Below are 20,241 nucleotides of genomic sequence, written 5' to 3' on the forward strand. Positions count from 1 at the left end.
GCAACTGTTGAAGCCTCCAGTAATCAGTCTGTCTCATTTGGCTTGGATTACATGTCAGAAAGACTTTAGTGGCTCTTGAGGAAAATGCACAGGCCCTCTCCATCCTGAGGGCAAGACACAAAAAGAACTCAGGGCAGTTTCAAGACCAAACCATACTGTGATTGTGTCGGAGCATGTATACTGTATATGTATATAAGTTAATATTCTTGTGTATAAGTGCATGCACTCTTAGGTTTGTGTAGTACACTGTCAGATCAATACAGAGAATGAGTGGATGTAAAAGCTTTATTATTGGTTTTACTGCTTGTCTGATGTAGGAATTTTGCAAATTCACATTACGTATAGTACAGTATATGTATTAGTATACAAGGAACATTCAGTATTTCTAACATCTGTACAATTCAGTCCTCGTACACTGTCAGTCTTGTCACTATGAACTACATTTCTAGGGGCTTTCTGTAAGATCTAAACCTCCAAAGGCAGTCTCTAGTCTTTTAGTCCACCCTCAAACCCTCATTTGCATTTGTTACTCTCAAGTGCAAAATCATGACATGTTCACCTTCGGTAGGGTTTACTGTACAAGTTCAACTACATCTTTCATCTTTGTCAAACTAAACAAATACTGTCCAAGGAAAAACGGCCATCTTCAGTCACAGTTTTTGACATGAAGATGTAGTGTTGAAGAAGTTATAGTACAATGAACAAAAGGGAAGGTCATTATATGGTAAACAGGAGTATTGAGTGCATCAATCAAACCAAAATAATTATTATGAAGTATAATGCTTCCTGCAGCAGTCAAGAAGTGATACACTTACTGACTTACCAAAGTAAAGTCGTATTTAAATTGAAAGTTTGTATAACTTCTCACTTAATCTGTCAGTTTGTGGTCACAAAAATAGATCAGGTCCAACCAGAGCAAGATTAGTGACTCAATATCTTGCTGGTGCAAATTCATTCGGGGCAACTGAGAACTTTATCTTTCAACTTATTACTCAACATGCAACCTGTTCCTTGACTTCAAGAAGTCTCTGGGAGAAAAACATTATGACATATGTTGTATGCTATGGACACATCTACCGTATGTCTATATCTACTGTATGTGATATCATAGTATCTTTGAATACTAAGTGGCATACATATCAACTGTTGTAAATGACTTTCAAATGTACAAATTTATGATTATATGAGGTGCTTTTCATTTACTGTAATGCAGTAGTTCAACATTTTGCAAGTGATCTTACTTGCTTTCTTGCTGTGACTTATAATTGGCTCTGTCTAAGGGTAACAGATGAAATAGTCCAGTACATTACCCCAACTTGTTGTTTTTACACTTATGGATTAAACAAACAAGATATAACATGTTCATTTGTGAACTTTAGAGGCGCTTGTAGGAAGATTTTATTACCGTCAGACCAAGCCTGTTAGCTTAGGTTAGCGTAAAGGTTAGTTTAGGGTAGGTTATCTGGCTATTGGACAATTATGACAGAGGTATCAATCTTCTAACCTATCTCACAGCAAGAAAACAAATAAAAGCATTTTCCAAAATGTCAAATTAATTCTTTAATACTGCGAATCACAGTGTGTTGGACGTCTGAGTCGGGTGGCTCCTCAGGTGATGTTTTTCCAACTAGGAGATAAGAGCCTTCCCAGTTCTGAGCAGCATAAAAGGCATTTAAAATTTGTCTTCCCAGTTCATGTCCAGTCTCCTTAACAACAGACTACATCAATACACTTGACACTGCGGTGAATCGTTTTGTTAATTGCACCAAGTACCTCACGAAGGCACTTCCCTTCCCTTTACTCTTCTTACCCTTTTAAACCAGGACAGTGTTGATACTGTAACAAAGTCCCATTCACATAGTTGTTGTACACCTTCCAAGCTTTAACTAAAAAAAAACACTAGAAAAAAATATTTAAAAGTAAAAAAACAACTATAAAGAAGACATACTAAAAGCTGAAAACAAAAATGTACAACATCAACGGAGACCTGAAATAGTTCCCAGGCACTTGTGATGCAAAACAGACGTACATACATTAAGTGCTGCAACCTACAAGAAGAAGAACAATACCATTTACAATTGTTATTTGGGAATTAAAATACAAAACCCTTTAGAGAGTAGAGTGAGAATACCTTCATTAAAATAACACTACAGTATGAAGCTTAGTACGCTAGTGGTTAGTAACAATGTACAATCTGTACTCAAGAGTAACACATAAACTTTAAGATATAGGTGAGTTTAACATAATAAACTATTTGCTCCTTCAAATATTTTCCCCCAAAAGTAAAAAAAAGCAAATCTTAAAAAAGTAGGTGCTCAGGATCCTCTCTTGGCAGCATAATAATATCAACATAATTACAAAGTTGACGTATGTTTTGACAAATTCAAACCGTATTCATGCAACACAACACAATGTAAAAAAGCACATACAGTACTGCATGCTTACACTTAAACAAGCTAATGGATGCAAATGCAGGTTCCTGGGTTTCACCTTTACATTTAAGTAATCCAAAACTTTACATTTCAGATCCGCTCTTTTCCGCTCTCCCCCGGTCTGAATTCATCCCACATCCTTTGACTTATGTCTCTATTGACTTTTCTTTTTATCTTAAGGTCTTTGTTGCAAACAATGAGGAAACAAGACACCCTTCCTTCTCACTTTGGCCCATTTCCCTCTCTTGTTCATCTGTTTGAAAGATTGTCAGTCGCAAAGAATCACTGCTTTGGATAAATACAGCATCTCTGTTTGAACAACTATAGATTGCTTGGTTAATTAGAGGGTGCAAGTGTTGTATTGATGTAGTAACACAATCATTCAAGATACCCTGAGAAATTAAGCAAAAAAGATAGAAAACCCTGGATTTTTGTTTTGCATCCTGATCATATTGATCTGTACAGTACGTGCATTTGTTTTGTTTTGGAATTTGGGCACCGGCTGACAATGTGTTGCTAGTTTCTGCGTGCTGTTTCCTGTTAATGTAGCATTTCTCCTTGCAAATCATATGGTTTTTAGACATATAGTATTTTTTAAGACACAGAGTTACCTTATATTGGCTAATAATAAGATATAACAGTATATGGTCCCCTCATGAGAGTGTGCCATACAATATATGGCAGGATCTGAAGTTTTCAGTGTCTCCTACAATGTACGAGAATGTAAATGCATAATAACCTGTGTGTGTGTTTGTATCGAACATACATGCATAGTTACATACTGTAGGCATGTGTGTGTATGTACAGTATGTGTGTGTGTCTAGTTGGTATGCACACTTGTCCGCCTATGTACATATAGTATACATGATTGTTACATGAGTTTCAAATTCCATGTCTTTCCCTTTCTGGGTCAGTATGGAGGAGTCTGTGTGGGAGCTCCTGTGTTATGCAGATAGGCTTGAACACATAGAATGGAGTCATGTTGCCTTGGTCAGCGACCTGCCCCACAGACCACCTAGTTGGCAAACTCCAGTCAGCGGTGCTTATACATAGCACTTGTCAGGAAAAAGGAAGAGTCTGCAGAAATCACTTAAGACAAAGCCAAAGAGCCAAAGTTAAGGTCAATTCCACATGTGCCGCAGCTCAATGTCTTACATGTAATACAAGTATTTAAAGTTTAGTTTTGTATTTGCTAAAGAGAAACTGGTTCATTTGAAACACGTCCAAGCATCCTTCCTCAGGTTGTCATACTTGCAGATCCAGATACTTTGTGGTATGCGGGCCTCATCCAGTAGGTAGCAATAACTGACACAAGCCATTTGTCAACTTAAATTCAAAGTCTAACATGGCATTTAAATAATGTCACTTGTCAGGTATGTTCTGGAGACTTTAGCTCCTCTTTGGTAACGTAGTCTGGAAAAGTAACATTTAGAGCTACAACACTGGCTTATGAATGCTACGAGTAAGGGCCACGCTGACTATGCATGTTTAAGAATCAAGGTGCAGGGGATCAAGTTGTAGGAATGAAAGAGCCGGGTATGCACGATAACTTCAGTTCAATCCCACTGCTGCTCCATATTTAGTAAAGTCAGAAGATGGATGTTGAATAGCGTGGGAAAGGCAGGTGGATATCCAGGCTCACAATGGAATGATTACAGACATCGAGAATGGAGTTGGTAAAGTTAATTTCCTTCCACATGGGCTTTACATTGTGTGGATTTTAAAATATGAGAATGAATGATTACATTCCGATAGAAAGGTGAAGGGCTTCCTTTGGGTAGATTGTATTAAGTAGGAAATCTTATATTCATTGGGTTTTTGTGTAATATCTGGCATGTTCCTGTGTTATCGTTTGATAAACGTTAAATAATTTGACAGGACTTATGCAGTTTGATCATCACAGTGACTGCTGGCTTCAGGAGGGAATAGCTTAAAGCAGCTGTAGCATGAATTATCTGGAGTGAGGGAGGCCATGGAAGAATACTAAGATTAAGGTTCAGGTGGTTTGCTCACTTGTGATCTTAAATCACACTACAGAAGTGGCGGTGGGCTTTGCGGCACTTGGGCTGAGCATCAGACTCTGGGCGATGTCGTCGCGGTTGATCTTGCGAAGCGCCGTGCACAGTGTATCGATGCTGGCGCAGTCCTTGCTCGCCCAGTCAGACAAGAGTGCGCGGACTGGATGCTCATCCTGCCTGAAGGTCGCAATACGCTCCTCCTCGTATCCCAGGAGGCCCGCCAGGTTGCACCAGTCACTGTCCTCCATATGGTTGCAGTCGTCTCCTTCACTGCCCCTGAACAGCAGCTTCTCCACTTTCTCTCTGGTGTGGAGAGGAAGCAGCAAACAAGGCTCCTCATCCATGGTCACAACTGCACAAGGAAGGAAATGTTCCTGTTATTTTATCATTTGGATTTACAGTATATTTAGCTTGACATGATGAAATAATCTAAGATCAATCCCATTTAAATTTTAACAAAATTCAGAATAAGTGACTGGCATGGTTCAAATAATGGAATAAAGTGAGAAATACCCACATTTTTACTTCTCCTCATGACTAATGCAACACAATAAGGATTTAACCTATATCCTGTTCATGAGCTTTTAAATTTGCTGTAAACACTAAAAAGGAAGTGATGGAGTATGAATTTCGTGTAGCAGCAACAGTGGCTTAATTGGAGTAAATAAATGAAACACCAGGTAGTTGCGCTACATGAGCTACAATAGCCTCTCTGGCTGACCAGTTTCATTAAAACATCAAGGAAAATATGTTTCATCTGTAGTCATGCTGTTAGACTGTGAGGCGTCCTTTATAAAGTGCATGAACACAGCTGTTTAGTGCCAAAAATCTCTCCACACCTCTCACAAACCTGAACATTATTTTCTCCTGCTTGCACTACCTTGTTTTCCTTCTTTACCATTATCTGGGCAAGCATGTGGTGTTAAAAGCCCTAAATTTTCTCAAACTGGTTTGTCAGGGTAGGACTGGAAACTGCCAGGAGCACGTGCTACTATAAAAACATGCAGTGTTGTAATCCTTGATTGCTGATGTGCTACAGTACGTTTGAAAGGTCGTTTTCAAGGTAGAGTTGATCAAGCCATCAGACAACTTATTCCTGAAGGGGAATTCTTTTCTTTCGACTGGTGTGGTGGGACAGTTCAGGGTGCTGCCTGCGTGTACATTCACACTAACCTGAAAATTCAGGTTTGCTATCCATCAGATTTATTCGAGGATTAGTGAAAACTCATTACCAGAGGAATTTAGCGCCAGATAAACCCTGACTTTTGTGCTGAAATGTGCTTACGCTCAATTTAAGTACAACAGTTTGATAAATGAGGGCTATTGCATGTATTGGTATTAAGGGAGTGGCCTCTCTCTGTGCAGTTACAGGTGTTACAGGTGTGTGTCAGTATTACCTGTTTGTGCCTGAGTCTGGCCCTGCTGCTCCTGCAGACTTTGGCTGTCCACAGAAATGCCGCTGTCACTGTGCAGCTTCTCCCCCTCGGGTGACGGTGTCTGGTTCTGGTTGGCTGTGCAGTTGTTGGCTCCTTGTTTATTCTGCTTACAGCTGTTCCACCTAATGAAAATGATTTGGAAGAGCAGAGAAACTTAACTGAGAAAAAAGAAAAAAAGCAGGAATTCAGCAGAACTGTACATATGTTTATGTGGAAATCTGATGATAATATGACAATAATTACTGTACTTTTGATGACTGAACTGTATCAACCTCATCATTATTTACCAGCTTGTGTTTGCCTGCTTGTGTTCTGATCTGTCTTCAAGTCCCCATGTTTAAAGTTACAGACTTGCAACACTTGACTTGCCAGAAAAAACAGCTGGATAAACATATTGTACATTCAAAATGTAACAGTCAACAGTTGGCTGTTTGTTTAGGCATTAAAACAGACCATATTGTGATCCAACAGTGTGCTCTCATCACAAAAAGCAGCAGATGATTTCATTAAATATGAAACAGCGGAAATTAAAAATCTGGTTGGATTTTGTTGTCCATGTGTGTGAGTATCAGATCCCTTTTTTCTTCCCTTCAGCTGTTGAATTTCCCGTTTAAAAAAATGTTATGACACTAAAGCACCACAGCAGTATGGTTTGTGCCTTAGACCTATCAACCAATCTTCAGTCCTCTAAAATCCATCAAATGAAACAATCGTAGTAAAAAACACAATTTGGTTGACCTGTCTGCACTACAGCCATAATCTGTGAGTCACAATTATGCATTGTTTTGTTTTAAAAAGTCATAAGTGAAACAAGTTGGACCACTTGACTATCTGCACATCTATCACAATCCTCATGACAAAAAGATCCCATTTTCTACAACTAAAATCATTTAAAAAATGTCTTTTAGCAGGGGAACAGTTCTGACTAAACACAGTCATGCTTGATTTTGTTATCTAACCATCAGGTACCATGATGTATCATTTAGTTTACTGTGTACTTTAAATTCCATTTAGTACTTCGCCTCTTTTTTTGTCCTCACCTCTTGAAGATAATGAAGGCCACGAAGCCGACTACAACAGCTGCAAGGATGGAGCAATAGATGGGGATGAGTTTGTCATTCAGACCCTGGTAGATCCGCTCACGGGAATCACCATCAGTGGTGGTGGTGGTACTGGCTGTGGAGCCGTCTGGTGGGGGGCCGTCTGGTGGAAAGTCTTCATAGATGGGTGTGGGGGAATTCATAAAGGACGTGGCAGATACTGAGGGGTAGGGAACTGTGAAAGACAAGAAATATTCCATATGGGCTTCCTGAATGTGTGAGAACAAAGCAAAATTGCAATTACAGGCATTTCTTGTACATTTCAGATATTAAAGGGTCAGTTAAACCCGATTTAACTTATTCTTTTTAACCACTTGGGGGCAGCAGAAAAAAGCTGTAAAAACAAAACTGACACATTTTAACCATTGTTAGAAAAAAGTTGATATTTCAACTTCCAGCTGACACAGAGCGACATTAGCATTGATTTGGAGTCGTTTTATGTAGACCTGGCAATGAAAATCCAATATTCACTTTCCTTTTAGCTCTATTTGGTCTCCAGCAGTGGGATTATCAGAGTTTTTTTCCGCTAAAAACAGATGCCTGCTGCAGCTGGATGAGAGCTGTGAGACTGAACCAAGACAGTAAAGTTGAGGGCCCTACAACCAAAACAATCAGCTGAAAGACACTTAAAAGCTCTGCGGAGCTGAGGGGAACTGCAAGATAGGGTTAGAATTCTCTGTGGATTTGTCACTACAAGCAACTCTTTTCACATCACACATTGCCATTTGATCCCTTATTAGTATAAAAATATTGATTAGTGCAGCTTTAATTCTTGCAGTTGTGTATTGTGTATTATATTTTATGTCAAAAATCAAGCATTGGACTATGCAATCAAATTTTTTGAGTATACTTACTGGTTTGAAATCACTACATACTTAAAACCATTTTGGAATTAATATGTAGTAAGGAATTTGGACACAGCATCAGTCTAACAATTGAATTTAAAGCAATAACTTCATATATAATTGAATCAAAGGGCATTTTTGCCCAAAGCCTTTAAAAAGCAATATTGGACCTCCTCCAGGCAAAAGTTTGCTCTCTCCATCAGCAGATGGAGAGACGGGCTGTTGATCTGGATATTTTCAGCTCGAAGATATGATTGGAAAATGGTATCCAAGATCCAAATATGGCTACAAATATGGCACAAGATAGACAGATCAACTATCTTCATGTTCCTGTCCCTTTTTCGCTTTCTTTCTTCTATCCACCATGGCCAGTGCCACAAACACACACACATTACATCCCACATCACTTGGTCATTTCCCCTCCTCCTCCAGGGAGCCATTAACGAGGGTAAGAGCAACTTTGTCCATCCAGTCCTGCCCACTTAACCCAACCATTAAACGCTAAGCGGACATGTTGGTGGAAACCTATCCTCGTCTGTCACCTACTTACAGTTACTCACATCATCAACAGGAAATCATTGTGTTGGCTTCCAAGGGCTCTAAATACCTCAAGGGAGCCACTGAGTGCAAGGTGGCCATTTTTCATTTCCAATGAGGTGAAAACATTTAAAATGAGAGCTTATTTAGATGGATGCATGGAGGTGTTATGGGGCTTTTAGCTGAAGGAATTTTGGGGGTGTGATAAGTACTTCAGGCAACACTAATCTACTGTACATCCTATTTAAACTCATCACTCTTAATCCTTCACCTGTAAAGCCATAGATTTTTTCAACATCACTTAAAATACTTTATCATATGATGAAGTTGGTGTCATATTATCCTGAAGCAGAGCAGAAAACATGCTGCCCTGCAGGGTTATCTCCTTCACAGTACCAGCTATATTTGGCATGTGACACATAAAAAGTAAATATGTTTTTTGTGCAGTGTGATAAAGGGCATGTATCATGCACACTTCCAGGTCTATATTTATATTCTGGGGCACTACTAGAATATGTTTGCATCATTTAGAGCTCCATATATATCTTATTCTTGCTCTTTACGCGGCCCCTCAGTTAAGCCTCTGTCTGAAGCTGGCTGTTTCAGCCCCCGTTTCTTTAAGGCTCCCCTCCTGATGAGCCCACTCTCTTCTGATTGATTAGCTTCCAGCAGCTGCCCCGCGGCAGACTTCCAGTAGCTCTGGAGGCTACGTTAACAAACAGTAGGAGTAGGATTTTGCTTCTTTTTCTCATTTTTTACTCAAAATGTCAACTTATCAAATACATCTGTGCATGAGCCCAAATCTGATCTGCAATATGCAAGTGGACAACGCGAACAGCCCGTTGATCAACCTTAGCAACAAAGGCTACAGAACAGACAGCTGTTTGTAGACATGCCCGAAGAATCTGACATCATCACAAGGAGGAAGTGGAGGTAACATTGCAAATGAAGCATTTAGAGCAGTCTGAAGTCTGACCTTTTGACTTGAAGGTTCCATTTTTACATACGTTCACCTCAAGTTTTGGAACTTTGACCATGTTTAACATAGACATCCAACGTCAGTATAAAAATGACCAAAAAGCATGTTATGTCCCCTTTAAGAGTTGAGTATTTATAACTGTCACAAAGGTTTATCTTCTTGTTAATATGTTTGCAGTCCTTAGCCAGCTTAATGTTTTTGACTGCCAGGTCGGTGAAGCTAATGCTAAGTGACCTCCAGGTGCTTTCAGCTCACTCAGCAAAGCACTTCTTATTTACAAGTGGCTAGCTGACATACAAGGTCCCCTCTCTTCACACCTTCTCTCTCTTCTACCTGTACTAACTCCCATTATTCATCTTTGAAGTCAAGTCACAAAGTATATGTGACTGAATATCAAAGAAACAAAAATAAATTAAAAAAAAAAACAGGCTTCTAGTGATGTAGTGCAACATATCAAGTTCCTTCCCAGCTCTTCAATATCTCCCTATAGACAAACACAAATGCATACACACATACACACCATCATGACCATCACCACCATAGTTGGTCTGTCTCTCCCTCGAAACCAGACACCATTCATTGACAGAGATCTTCTTTGTCCAGCACAAACACCCCCTCCCCATCTTTTTATCCTTCAATCCAGTCTCTCCCCATTTTACTGCTGGCTATGCTTTTTTCTGGCTCCTATCAGGCATTTCCTTTTCTGTTAATCAGTCCTACAATCATTCGGACGCCACCTTTTTTTTCTCTCGTTCCGACTTTTTCAACCCAGTTTTTTCCATCTGGGTCCCTTCATTGACAGTAAACACAATGTCATATTTGTCTAACCTTCCTGTTTATGTCTTTTATTCTTACGGTTCATTAATCACATCCCATCCATCCATCCCTTTACTCTCTATGTCTCCACCTCATTACTTTGCTCTCCCTCCCTCCCTCTATGATTAACAGTTAAAAAAGCAGCCCTAAGTGCCTACTGAACCACTAGCTCAACCTCTCACATTGGATGGTCTGGGGATTGACCTTCCCTTGCTGAGCTCAGCTTGTTTCCACTGTGCAGAAACCTTAGTGGTAACTGGACCACTGCTCTCAGTCAGAGAAATTTTACTGATCAACTTTGCAATGATTTCCTAAGGAGTTGCATGTATAATCTTGTTTTTTAGAGTATATTAACAAGTCTATAAGAAATTTCTGGAACTGCTAATTTATCAATATTAAGCACCAAAATGAAGGTATATGATATATGATATGATTAATTTATGGGTAACAGACATAAAACAAAATCCAAGGGATGACATGCTAAAGTGAACACTTATTTCCAACATGGTCCCAAAATGTTAAAAGACAACATAACACAAACACAAAGATAGACAACAAGGGAAGAAGAGACTTGGTGCAAGTAAATATGAGAAGAGATGCAGCTCAATACATAAAATTACTGTTTCAGGTGAGAATATTGGTGAAATTTACACATGCACTGTTTCACTAAACTGATCAAGTGAAAAATAAAATGTTAGAGGAGGGCAAAAGATTGTCTGATGTCTGATTTAAGCTGAGTAAAAATACCAATGTACTAATAAGATAGAAGGTGTTTCATTATGTCATATTAGATGCTTAAAATCTCAAACATATGGAAATAGCACTTACAATAGGAAAGAATTCTGCTATTGACATCACAATTTTGTGTCCATTTTTCCTCTTCTGTCTCGTGAAAATCTGTACTGTAGTTTTAATAATCATATTTATTAACACACAATATATTTCTCTAGCCCCATATGACGACACAATACATGCTTTAACAAAATAAAAATAAAATTTGTATTGTCTCAAAATGGTCCTCTATAATACTCTGTCCCTGATCCAAAGACCCAAATGACACAGAAAGTTAAACTGAATTGATTAGTTGATTAATCAGTTAGTAATTTGAAAATTATTTTTTTCAAATTAATATTTCAAAATTATGAAGTTAATTACCAGTTTAATCCAACAGTGTTTTCATGTGTATGATTGTATTCTAAAAGTGAAGACTTTGAGGCATGCTGATGTTCTTCTGGTCGGGGTGCAGCAGTACTGTAGCTTTGTCATTAAGATCATAATTACTGAGAAACACACAGCTGTCAAAAATAACAGGTTCAGTCAACTGACTCCTGTCAACAGACCATTTATTGTATTTATTGTTAAACATTGTTTGGCTGTTAGAGAAATCACTGGAATTTTCCTCCTGGCTTTGTGTGTTAATGATTAACTTGTTACTGGAAATCCGGGCACAGGTTTCCTTGCAAACAAACTGTATACAGTGGGTCTGTAATTTGTGTTCAAAATGAGTGTGTGTGTGTGGTAAGCTGCAGCAACCACACCTGAGTTAAACTCCTCATTCCAACCTCTTGCAGACTCTTGCAAACAGGTGTTGCTGCCATTTCAACACCATATACTTTAAAGCTGACTTTGGATTTAAACAAAAGGAAAGGAGGGGTTTCTGCCATAATCATGTTGCTTTTTTTATTATATGTTATTATACCTGAACACAGCCACGACTGCTGCCAAGACCTGTGCAACAAAATACCTCCAACATTGAGTGAAATTTTTATAGTATTGATGCGGTTACAACAAGACATAAAGGGATAAAAGAAGAACGCTTTTGCCCCAGTTTTGTTGATCTGCTTTTGACATTTGTGATTTCTTTCATTTCACCATCTCTTCCTTCTTTCTCACACTTTCCCTTTTCTCCTTGAGGCCTCTGGCTCGGTTCCTACCTTACATGACCCATCTCATTTTTCTGCCCACGTGCTCCAGACTGAACACACCCCCGTACATGTATGCATGTTTGCGCGTTTGTACGGGATGCGTGTGTGTGCATGCTTGCCCCTGTGTGTGTTTGTGTGTGTGTGCCTGCTCTGCGGCAGAATGTGATCAGCACTCGTAGAGGTCAACCAGAGAAATCTGAGAGTGCAGAGGAGTAACTCCATCGCTTTTATCGACCAGGCCTCATTCTCAACATCTGTTCCCTCTCACCGCTCTTTCAAGCTTTCTCCATCTCTTTCTTCTCTGCTGCTCTCAGTTCACAGTTATCTTCTGCCTTTCCTCTTCCTGTATACAGCTCTCATTGTCATTTATTTTCCGTTTGACAATTGGATTTGATTGTCATTATGGTCTTTTTGTTGATTCTGAGATTCTTTATTTTTCTGCAAAATATTATGCTTCCTCCCCAACTGTATTGTGTATTTTGTTTCTCCTGTTTCTTTCTGAAATTAAACTGAATTTTTTGCTACTAAAGCATTCTATGATTGTGCCCCCTAGTTTTACATTATTTTGATGAAATACCGCTTCACTATCTGCTTACATAGCTGGAGACCTTATATCAATACAGCAAATCAAATCTTGAATGAAGCAATAACGTGGTGTTCACTCATAGGCAGAGCAGATGGTCACACTGAGCCTGATAGCATCCGGCTACACAACACACGAGTCATAGACTCTGAACAACAACTCACATTAGCTTTCCTGCTAAAGTCTGTTTCTTATCTATCTTACAAACATGAACACACATCTTGTCCAGCACCTTAGCTTGTTGAACAAACTTCAAAATACAAAAATATTCACATTTAAAAAACATCTTCACATTATTTTTGAATGCAAAGAGGGATTAAATGTGATTTCAGTTGGACTTTAAGATGTTTATGTGCAAATAAACGGACAAAGTAAAAGAATAAAAATCTAAATGTTGTGGTCAGATTTAACCCATATATTTGTATTATTATGAATAAGCACCAAATACAGAAAAAGGCAGCTCAATACAATTTTTGCATGCATGCCACCACAAAAACACAGTCTAACAATTTCTGGAACATTATTATCTGTCGTTATCTAAGAATTGTGCACCATACAAATAGTGAAAACAATTCAATGAAATTCCTGCTCTATGCCACATTGAGCTCTAGGCAGCTATGGCAGATATGAAGATAAATATCACTGAGAAAGACACTTGGCTTGGCACAGACACAATTCTCCAATGCATAAATCCTGACGAGGACAAAACCTTGGCTCCCCAAGCAGAACTTTTGGCAAAGGAAGGAACGGCACGAGCGAAAGCGCAAGTGTTGTGGTCACCCTTGGACCTAAATGACTCACTCATGCCAAATCACCTCCAAAAATTTCCCCTAGAATGTCGAGGGTTGCATTTCTGAGGGATGGCAGGCGACTTCAGGAGACTAAGTCATTGGCACAAGGGGACAATTCTTGTTTGGCAGCAGAAAGAGAGTGAGACATACGACTTATAGTTCCTTCATCATTACAATGCTCATACTGTGTGGAGCAGGGAGCAAAGGGTTAAGGAGAGAAGGTCATATCTGGCCGTACAGCCTGAGTCAGTGGAGATGTAAGTCAGTAGATGTGTAGAGAGCAAGCTATAGCCACACAATGAGTGACTGTGCCATACAAAGATAGTCAATTGTTTCGTCGGACTGGGGTTAGGGATTCTTCACAGTTACTGATGTGGTAATGCTTTGGACGCAGGAAATCAGGAATGTCAATGGCATTTTGCTCTTTATCGTTTCCCCCATTTGTCTCCCTCTCTCTATCTGTCTGTCAAAAGTTTACTGGCAGTGCACGTGCACCAGCATGTTGACGCAAACCAAGAAAAGAAAAACCCTCCTCTTCATTCATTCTCATCTTCTCTCACTCCTTCCCTTTCTCCGTCCACATCCCCCCTCCTAATTTCTGTCTTGATTTAGTTGAACTCGTCAGGTCCTGAGTGCTGTGCATGGGGCTGGTTAGCAGATTACGCTTTCTGATTTCTGGGGGGCAGCCTGTCGATCGTTAAGGTCAACCAAACTCAGGAAGGAAACAGCTCCCTCCTCCTACTCATCTATCAATTCAATAACCCAACGCACTTGGCCCAATCACCACTCCTCCTCCTCCTTCCTCTTCACCATCCACCTGACCTTCATCCTCTCATATGCTGCCTCAGATCTGAAATGTTCAGTAAGTCATCTTATTGATTTCAATCTATGTGGAACGGGAGTATCAGTACCCGTCTACATACACATGGCTTTGTGCATGTTTTGTTACTCAGATTCAAGTTAATCCTTTAAACTTCATTTAGTGCATGCATGTACATGAATAACATAATTGCATGTGTGCTGCAAACCTCAACCTGTTGCCCCATACTGCCACAGGACCAGAAACCCATGCTTTGGGTGATAGGTCAGTCCACATATGTGCAGTCAATCCTCTCAATGAAGAACAGGGTCGTAGAGTGAAAGCCTCTGTTTCCCACTTTGCCTCAAGGGCTTTTAACCAAAACCTCAGGCTGATACGAACAGGCAATGACTTTTCTGTCAAACTCAAGACTTCAACTTTAACCATTGTATGAAAGGGCCTTGATACAGTGTGTTTGCATGGCTGGCCACTCCTTCTGATAACAAATTTTCAAATAATCTCTCTCTGCATGACAGTCATTACCCTGTAACCAATCCTATCATTGGCCATATTACATTCAAGTTTCATACCGAATCCGGCTTTGCAAAGCAAACCCTTCCATCTCTGATAGAGGTTAATAACTGTAAAACCAACTCTACAGTATCATTGGTTTGTCTTAGCTGATTTATGATAACACAGTAAATGTCACTTTGATGAGCTGGTTAATATGATCTCAAGTTTTAATCAACTTCATTCGTTCCGGTGTTGTTGTGACCCCTGAAAGGATTGTGGGGATTATGCCATTTTGTTCAGTGCACATCCCCAGGGGAAACTCATACTGCCTGATCTTCCCCAAAGACCCCCTCCACATACAAGCCTCCCATGACCTTCAACCTTTGACCTTGCTCCGTGGCCTGCAGTAGAATGGAAGTCATATCACACTTCTTTAGATAAGGATCTTAGCTTCAGACCCTCAACTCTGTGGGTCTAGCCTGACAAAGTCTGGTGGGTATTAACATGCTTTACCATCAGAGAGAGATGAAGAAAGTGAGCTTTCTTTCCTCCGAAGACTCAAAACAAACCACTGATCCCTTTGGAAGTGTGGTAGGAAATTGGATTTTCACCCCACATATAACAAGGCGCTAAATCGTCACAAGGGAAAATTCACCACTGGCCTAAACTCAAATGTAATCAGTAACAACAGTAAATCCAGCTTTCTCTCTGAGGATACCCTACAGTTTAGTCAAAGTGATGTTCTGCTCCTTCAACCTGAAGTTAAGCTATGCCTCCAATGTCTCAAGTTACGACTTGTCTTTTCACAGGCAGTGGCCTTCTGTGTGTTCCTCTCTCTCCCTCCACCCTCCCGCCTGTGTTTAGCCTTCAGGCCCATGTCGCCTGACTCCACAACACTAATGCATATGGACGTCTGGCAGCACTACAGATTTGTGAGCACTGATAACGCTTGGGCTCTTGTAAAAAGATTACATTAGAAATAAAGAGCACATGATTAGAGTGGAGAATAACATATGATGATGAATCCCATACACAGTGGGCTTTGAGCCATCATGCCTGGAAACACAGCAAATTCACATTCATTATGAGGTAGACTGCGCTAATTATCTAAAGGATGTTTTAGAGTTGAGTTCTGGTTTCTAATATCTTGATCTTGGATGAATCATCTTTCCATCCCTGCACCCTCCTCTCTCAGGCCACAAGTTGAATCAAGCTGCATTAACGGATCATTCTCAATGGAAGATGTTTTTTGCAGCAGATGGGCACTTGGTAGAAAAACATCAATATATGTCGTGTCCACTTCTGCTTATCAAATAACCTTTTCAGTCCGTAGTATTTTCCTTGGTTCTTATAAGGCTGGGCAGAAACTGTGTGATTTATTAAACTTGAACAATACATTAATTCACACATTTTATTCACTCTATCTGCATGGCTAAAACATATGACCTCTTTGTTTGTATTGTACAGTTTGATTGACTGGTCACGATGTGTGTGCTCACCAGTGTTGGGTAACTTACTTATAAAATGTAATCAATTACATATTCATCACTGAAAAAGTAAATACATTACTTGAAATTACGTTACTGCTAAAAACTGGTATTCTCACTGAACATTACCACGTAATTCCCCTGTTGGTTTTCCACTAATCAAACAAGATGAATGGCAGCTTTCTTGGTACAATTTTACTTTGAATGGGTGGCAAGAGGAAAAAAGTAATAAAACTAACCTGCAAATGGTTGGTAAGGTGTAGACAGCATGGTCTACACCTTACCAACAAGCTCATGGCAGTTAAAAACAAGTTCATGGCAGTTGACAGATATTTTGGCAATATCCCTGTGGGAAATTGGATCGCAAAACTGCTCAAACTGCAAGCCAACCTACGAAAATTTCTGGCAATGTTGTTGACATAATAAATTAGTCATCACAACCCTCTCATCACACAACAGCTGGTGTAGCTGAAATTCAACCTGATTCTAAAATTTGTCTTGGGGTGACCAATTTGGGGTTAAAATCGGGGTTAATTTGAATAGTGTATCCCCACCTTAAGCAACCAACTTTAATTTATATCTACATGTTGAAATTAAATCCTTTAAATAGCTCAAAACCTCCAGTGTGACTTAAGTTGATAATTCAAGCTCAAAGTGTAAATTATTTGACTAAAGAAAACAAATAATTAGGTCACTTTCAGTAGAGATAATCACAAGAAATATGAAGGACAAATCTACATTAGTTTCACTCTGTTTTACTCATTACCAGCTCCTTCAAGTATCCCCATGGGCTAAACTGAAAGCACTCATAGGCCAAACGGGATCATGGGAGAGGCACAAAAGCCTCCCTTTAGCCTGAGACTCCCTCTGTCTTCACCACTGTGATAACAACATCCTTCAGACTGCTGCCCCAACAGACTGCATGGCTGATCAACAGACTCCCTTTATTGTCATTGCACAAAAGCGTTGATTTAATCTGTGAGGCATCAGGTCATTGGTATGAGCAGTGACTGCAGTCATAAGGAATCCGTGATTTTGAGTGTGATACCCACAGGGTGCAATGATATAAAAGAAATTCAGACCCTTGTTCAAAGATCTGACCTTCCTCTAAACCCTCGACATACAGTAGAAAGAGTGTGGTCTTTGTATCTTTGAATGGGATGAGTCGGTGAAGACAATGAAACAAGCTTCCGCATGGCATTTAGGTTGATGGTTCAACAGTGTCTATAGTGTCGCACTGAGATGATCTGATTATGTGGCTGACAATGTAGAGTTCCAGCACTTCGTACTGTCCGTACAGTGATGAACCGCGAATATGCTCTCCCATTGATTCTATTCAGTCCATCATGACCTTGGGCGATGCACCATATCATTCAACTTCAAGTTGAAGTTCATGATAAACATGCCCAGTGTTTGGATAGGGTCATCCCACAGCCATTTGCTGAATAGCTGAAAAATAAATCACCTGACAAGTGGATTGATTAATTGTCATGTTAAATGAATAAATTAATTCACAGGATTTTCACATTTTGTTACTAACCAGACTAAGGCAATCTCATGAATGACTTACTTATCTCTCTGCTTGAAGTTTAGCATTTTAAGTGAGAACAATTTGAACTTAATAGCCTCGTTAAAGGGCCAGTTCACCCAAATTATCAGAAATTTTTTTTTTTTTTTTTTTCTGCTGATAATTTATTCTTTAGAAACACTGTCTTAGTTACTCAAACAAATTCTGAGCGGTGTTTGTCAGTTGTGTTTATATGTTATATTTGTTTAATCTGTGCAAAATCCAAAGTGTAAAATCAAAGTTGTGGTTTTATGAGGGTCGTGTTCTGGGAGTGGAGACTTTCTGGAGTCTTGCAACCTCATTGTGACGAAAGGGTTTAGATACATGCAAAATGCTAATTAGTGAGCTTTAGAGGTGCTGCTAGCCTGATTTCGTTACCTTCAGACCGAGCAAGGCTAGCTGTTTCCTTGTTTCCAGTCTTTATGCTAAGTTAAGCTGACGGTGTACATGTCAGGTCAGTTTTGGCATTTATCAGAACCTTAATAAGCTGGCAGGTGCACTGTGACCTGTAGCACACTTCACCAGGAGCCTCCATGAGTTAGTTGTCTTACCTAGACAGACTGTATCACTAACAGAGGAGCAGGCTTCTAACACTTCCCCTTCATCACAGGTGGTGCAGGGAATGCAGGGTTCCCGAGAACTTTCCTGGTCCGAGTACGTGTCCCCGTTGCACTCCTCACACATCGTGTCATGGTCAAGCTCACAGCTGAGCAGCATGCCCTGGCCTTCAGGACATTTGGTGCAGGGCTCACACTCTTGAGACAGATGGTTCAGATAGTAGCCATAGTTGCACACACAGGTGGCATCATTGGAGTCTGTGCAGGGCGTCTCCATGCGGAGTAGACCCGTGCACTGTGTGCAGAGCTGACATTTTTCTGTGTGACTGAAGTTTTCTGAGAAGGTTTCACCTGAAAGAAGAGGGAAGAAACTGATCAAAGGCTGATTTCTGTTTTTCATCCACAACAAAACCACATTCACAATGCTGTGACATGTTTTGTTCCACTCCATTGTCTTGAGTGTCAAAAGACACACATCTAGAAATGAAGCAGTTCCTATGATATCACACATCTTTCAAGTGATTTCCATTTTTTTGGGGCATTTTATGCTTCCATTTGATAGCAGACAGTACAGAGATGACAGGAAATGAGGGGAGAGAGGGATGGGGACATGCAACAAGGGTATACAGCCGGAAAAAACTGGGGGTTCATGGTCAGCACCTTAACCCCAAAGCCAAGTTTTAGTTTGTAGAAAAATTAGGCAATCAAGGTGAAAATGTGAAATGTTTTGTTTTCAGTCTATTTATTTCAGTGTCAGATCCATGTGGCCTATTTACAGATCTCAAGATCATTTCATATATTTTTATCTCCCCCTCTGAATTTTTGTACCTCTGTTTACTGGGTGATCAGTCAGTCATCTTTATCTCACTGCAACTACAGCTCCTCTGCCATGAAGAAGAATATTCCCCCCCTACTGGTCTCCGTTTACTGGCTACCAGTCAAAAACGGAGCTGAGTTCATGCCTGTTTTATTTGTTTTTAAAGCCCTTCATGGTTTCATACCAAGATATATTTTGGACCTCCACTGCTATTATTCCACCTCAAGGCTGCTTCTATCTTTTCTGCCTGAATACTCCAGTTTTTTTAAGTTACACAGTTCCAGTTAGAATCAAAGACTGATTGTGTCTTTTGCATCATTGCTCTGAAACTCAGGAATAATGAAGTTTATCTCTACCTAGTAAATACTAGGTAGATATCACTTTTTACTGGCTTTTTTAAAGACTTATCTCTTTCCGTTCACCTTAGAGTCTGCACAAGTCTGAGTCTAAACACAGTTTATATTCTGTATTATAAAAATAGTGCATATTGTTAGGAGATTTAATATATGCTTCATATATTCATTTTTTTATTGTAAACTTTACTAAAGCATCTTGGTTAAAATGTGTTATTTCAATGAATGTGTCTAAGTGTAGAATTGTAAGTCTTCCTATTTCTTAACCTGGAAACAGAAGGTTTGTTTGTTTGTTTTAACAAATCTGGAGCTCTCTCTTGTTAATGATCAAGCTTTGGAGTTATTTCCCCTGGTTAATATGTAACTACATAGAGGTCACTTTGGACAAGAGATCCTAAAATATATCTATAAGCAGCAGCTTTTACAAAGAACATTTTAATACAATGACTAAGTTTTCAGGCCGTTTTTATTTTTTTATTTTTTTAGATGATGAACTTACATACAACACATATGTTTCATACAAGGTTTTTATACCTGAAAGATTCCCTCAGACAGATATATCTGCAGAGGACACAATCAATATTGCATGTTTTATGGAATTGTATTTCAGCTGGATAGAGAAATGGGAAACACACTAAATTATGCAACAGACCCATTTGTAAGAGCAGGTTGTGTGTGAGTTTGCG

General features: G+C 39.5%; 1 protein-coding gene across 1 annotated transcript in view; it reads right to left on the minus strand.

Moving 5' to 3' along the window:
- Positions 1–271: 271 nt before the first annotated feature.
- Positions 272–20,241, minus strand: part of ngfrb (nerve growth factor receptor b) — a 30,119-nt gene continuing 10,149 nt past the window's right edge. Inside the window, exons 3-6 of the mRNA XM_044338374.1 lie at positions 18,380–18,736; positions 6,927–7,161; positions 5,848–6,008; positions 272–4,802 (exon numbers count right to left, since the gene is read on the minus strand). Coding sequence (XP_044194309.1) covers positions 4,459–4,802; positions 5,848–6,008; positions 6,927–7,161; positions 18,380–18,736 — 1,097 coding nt within the window. The 3' untranslated portion in view covers positions 272–4,458. The remainder of the gene's footprint in view (positions 4,803–5,847; positions 6,009–6,926; positions 7,162–18,379; positions 18,737–20,241) is intronic.

The sequence above is a fragment of the Thunnus albacares genome, chromosome 20, assembly GCF_914725855.1.
Source record: "Thunnus albacares chromosome 20, fThuAlb1.1, whole genome shotgun sequence".
NCBI lineage: Eukaryota > Metazoa > Chordata > Actinopteri > Scombriformes > Scombridae > Thunnus > Thunnus albacares.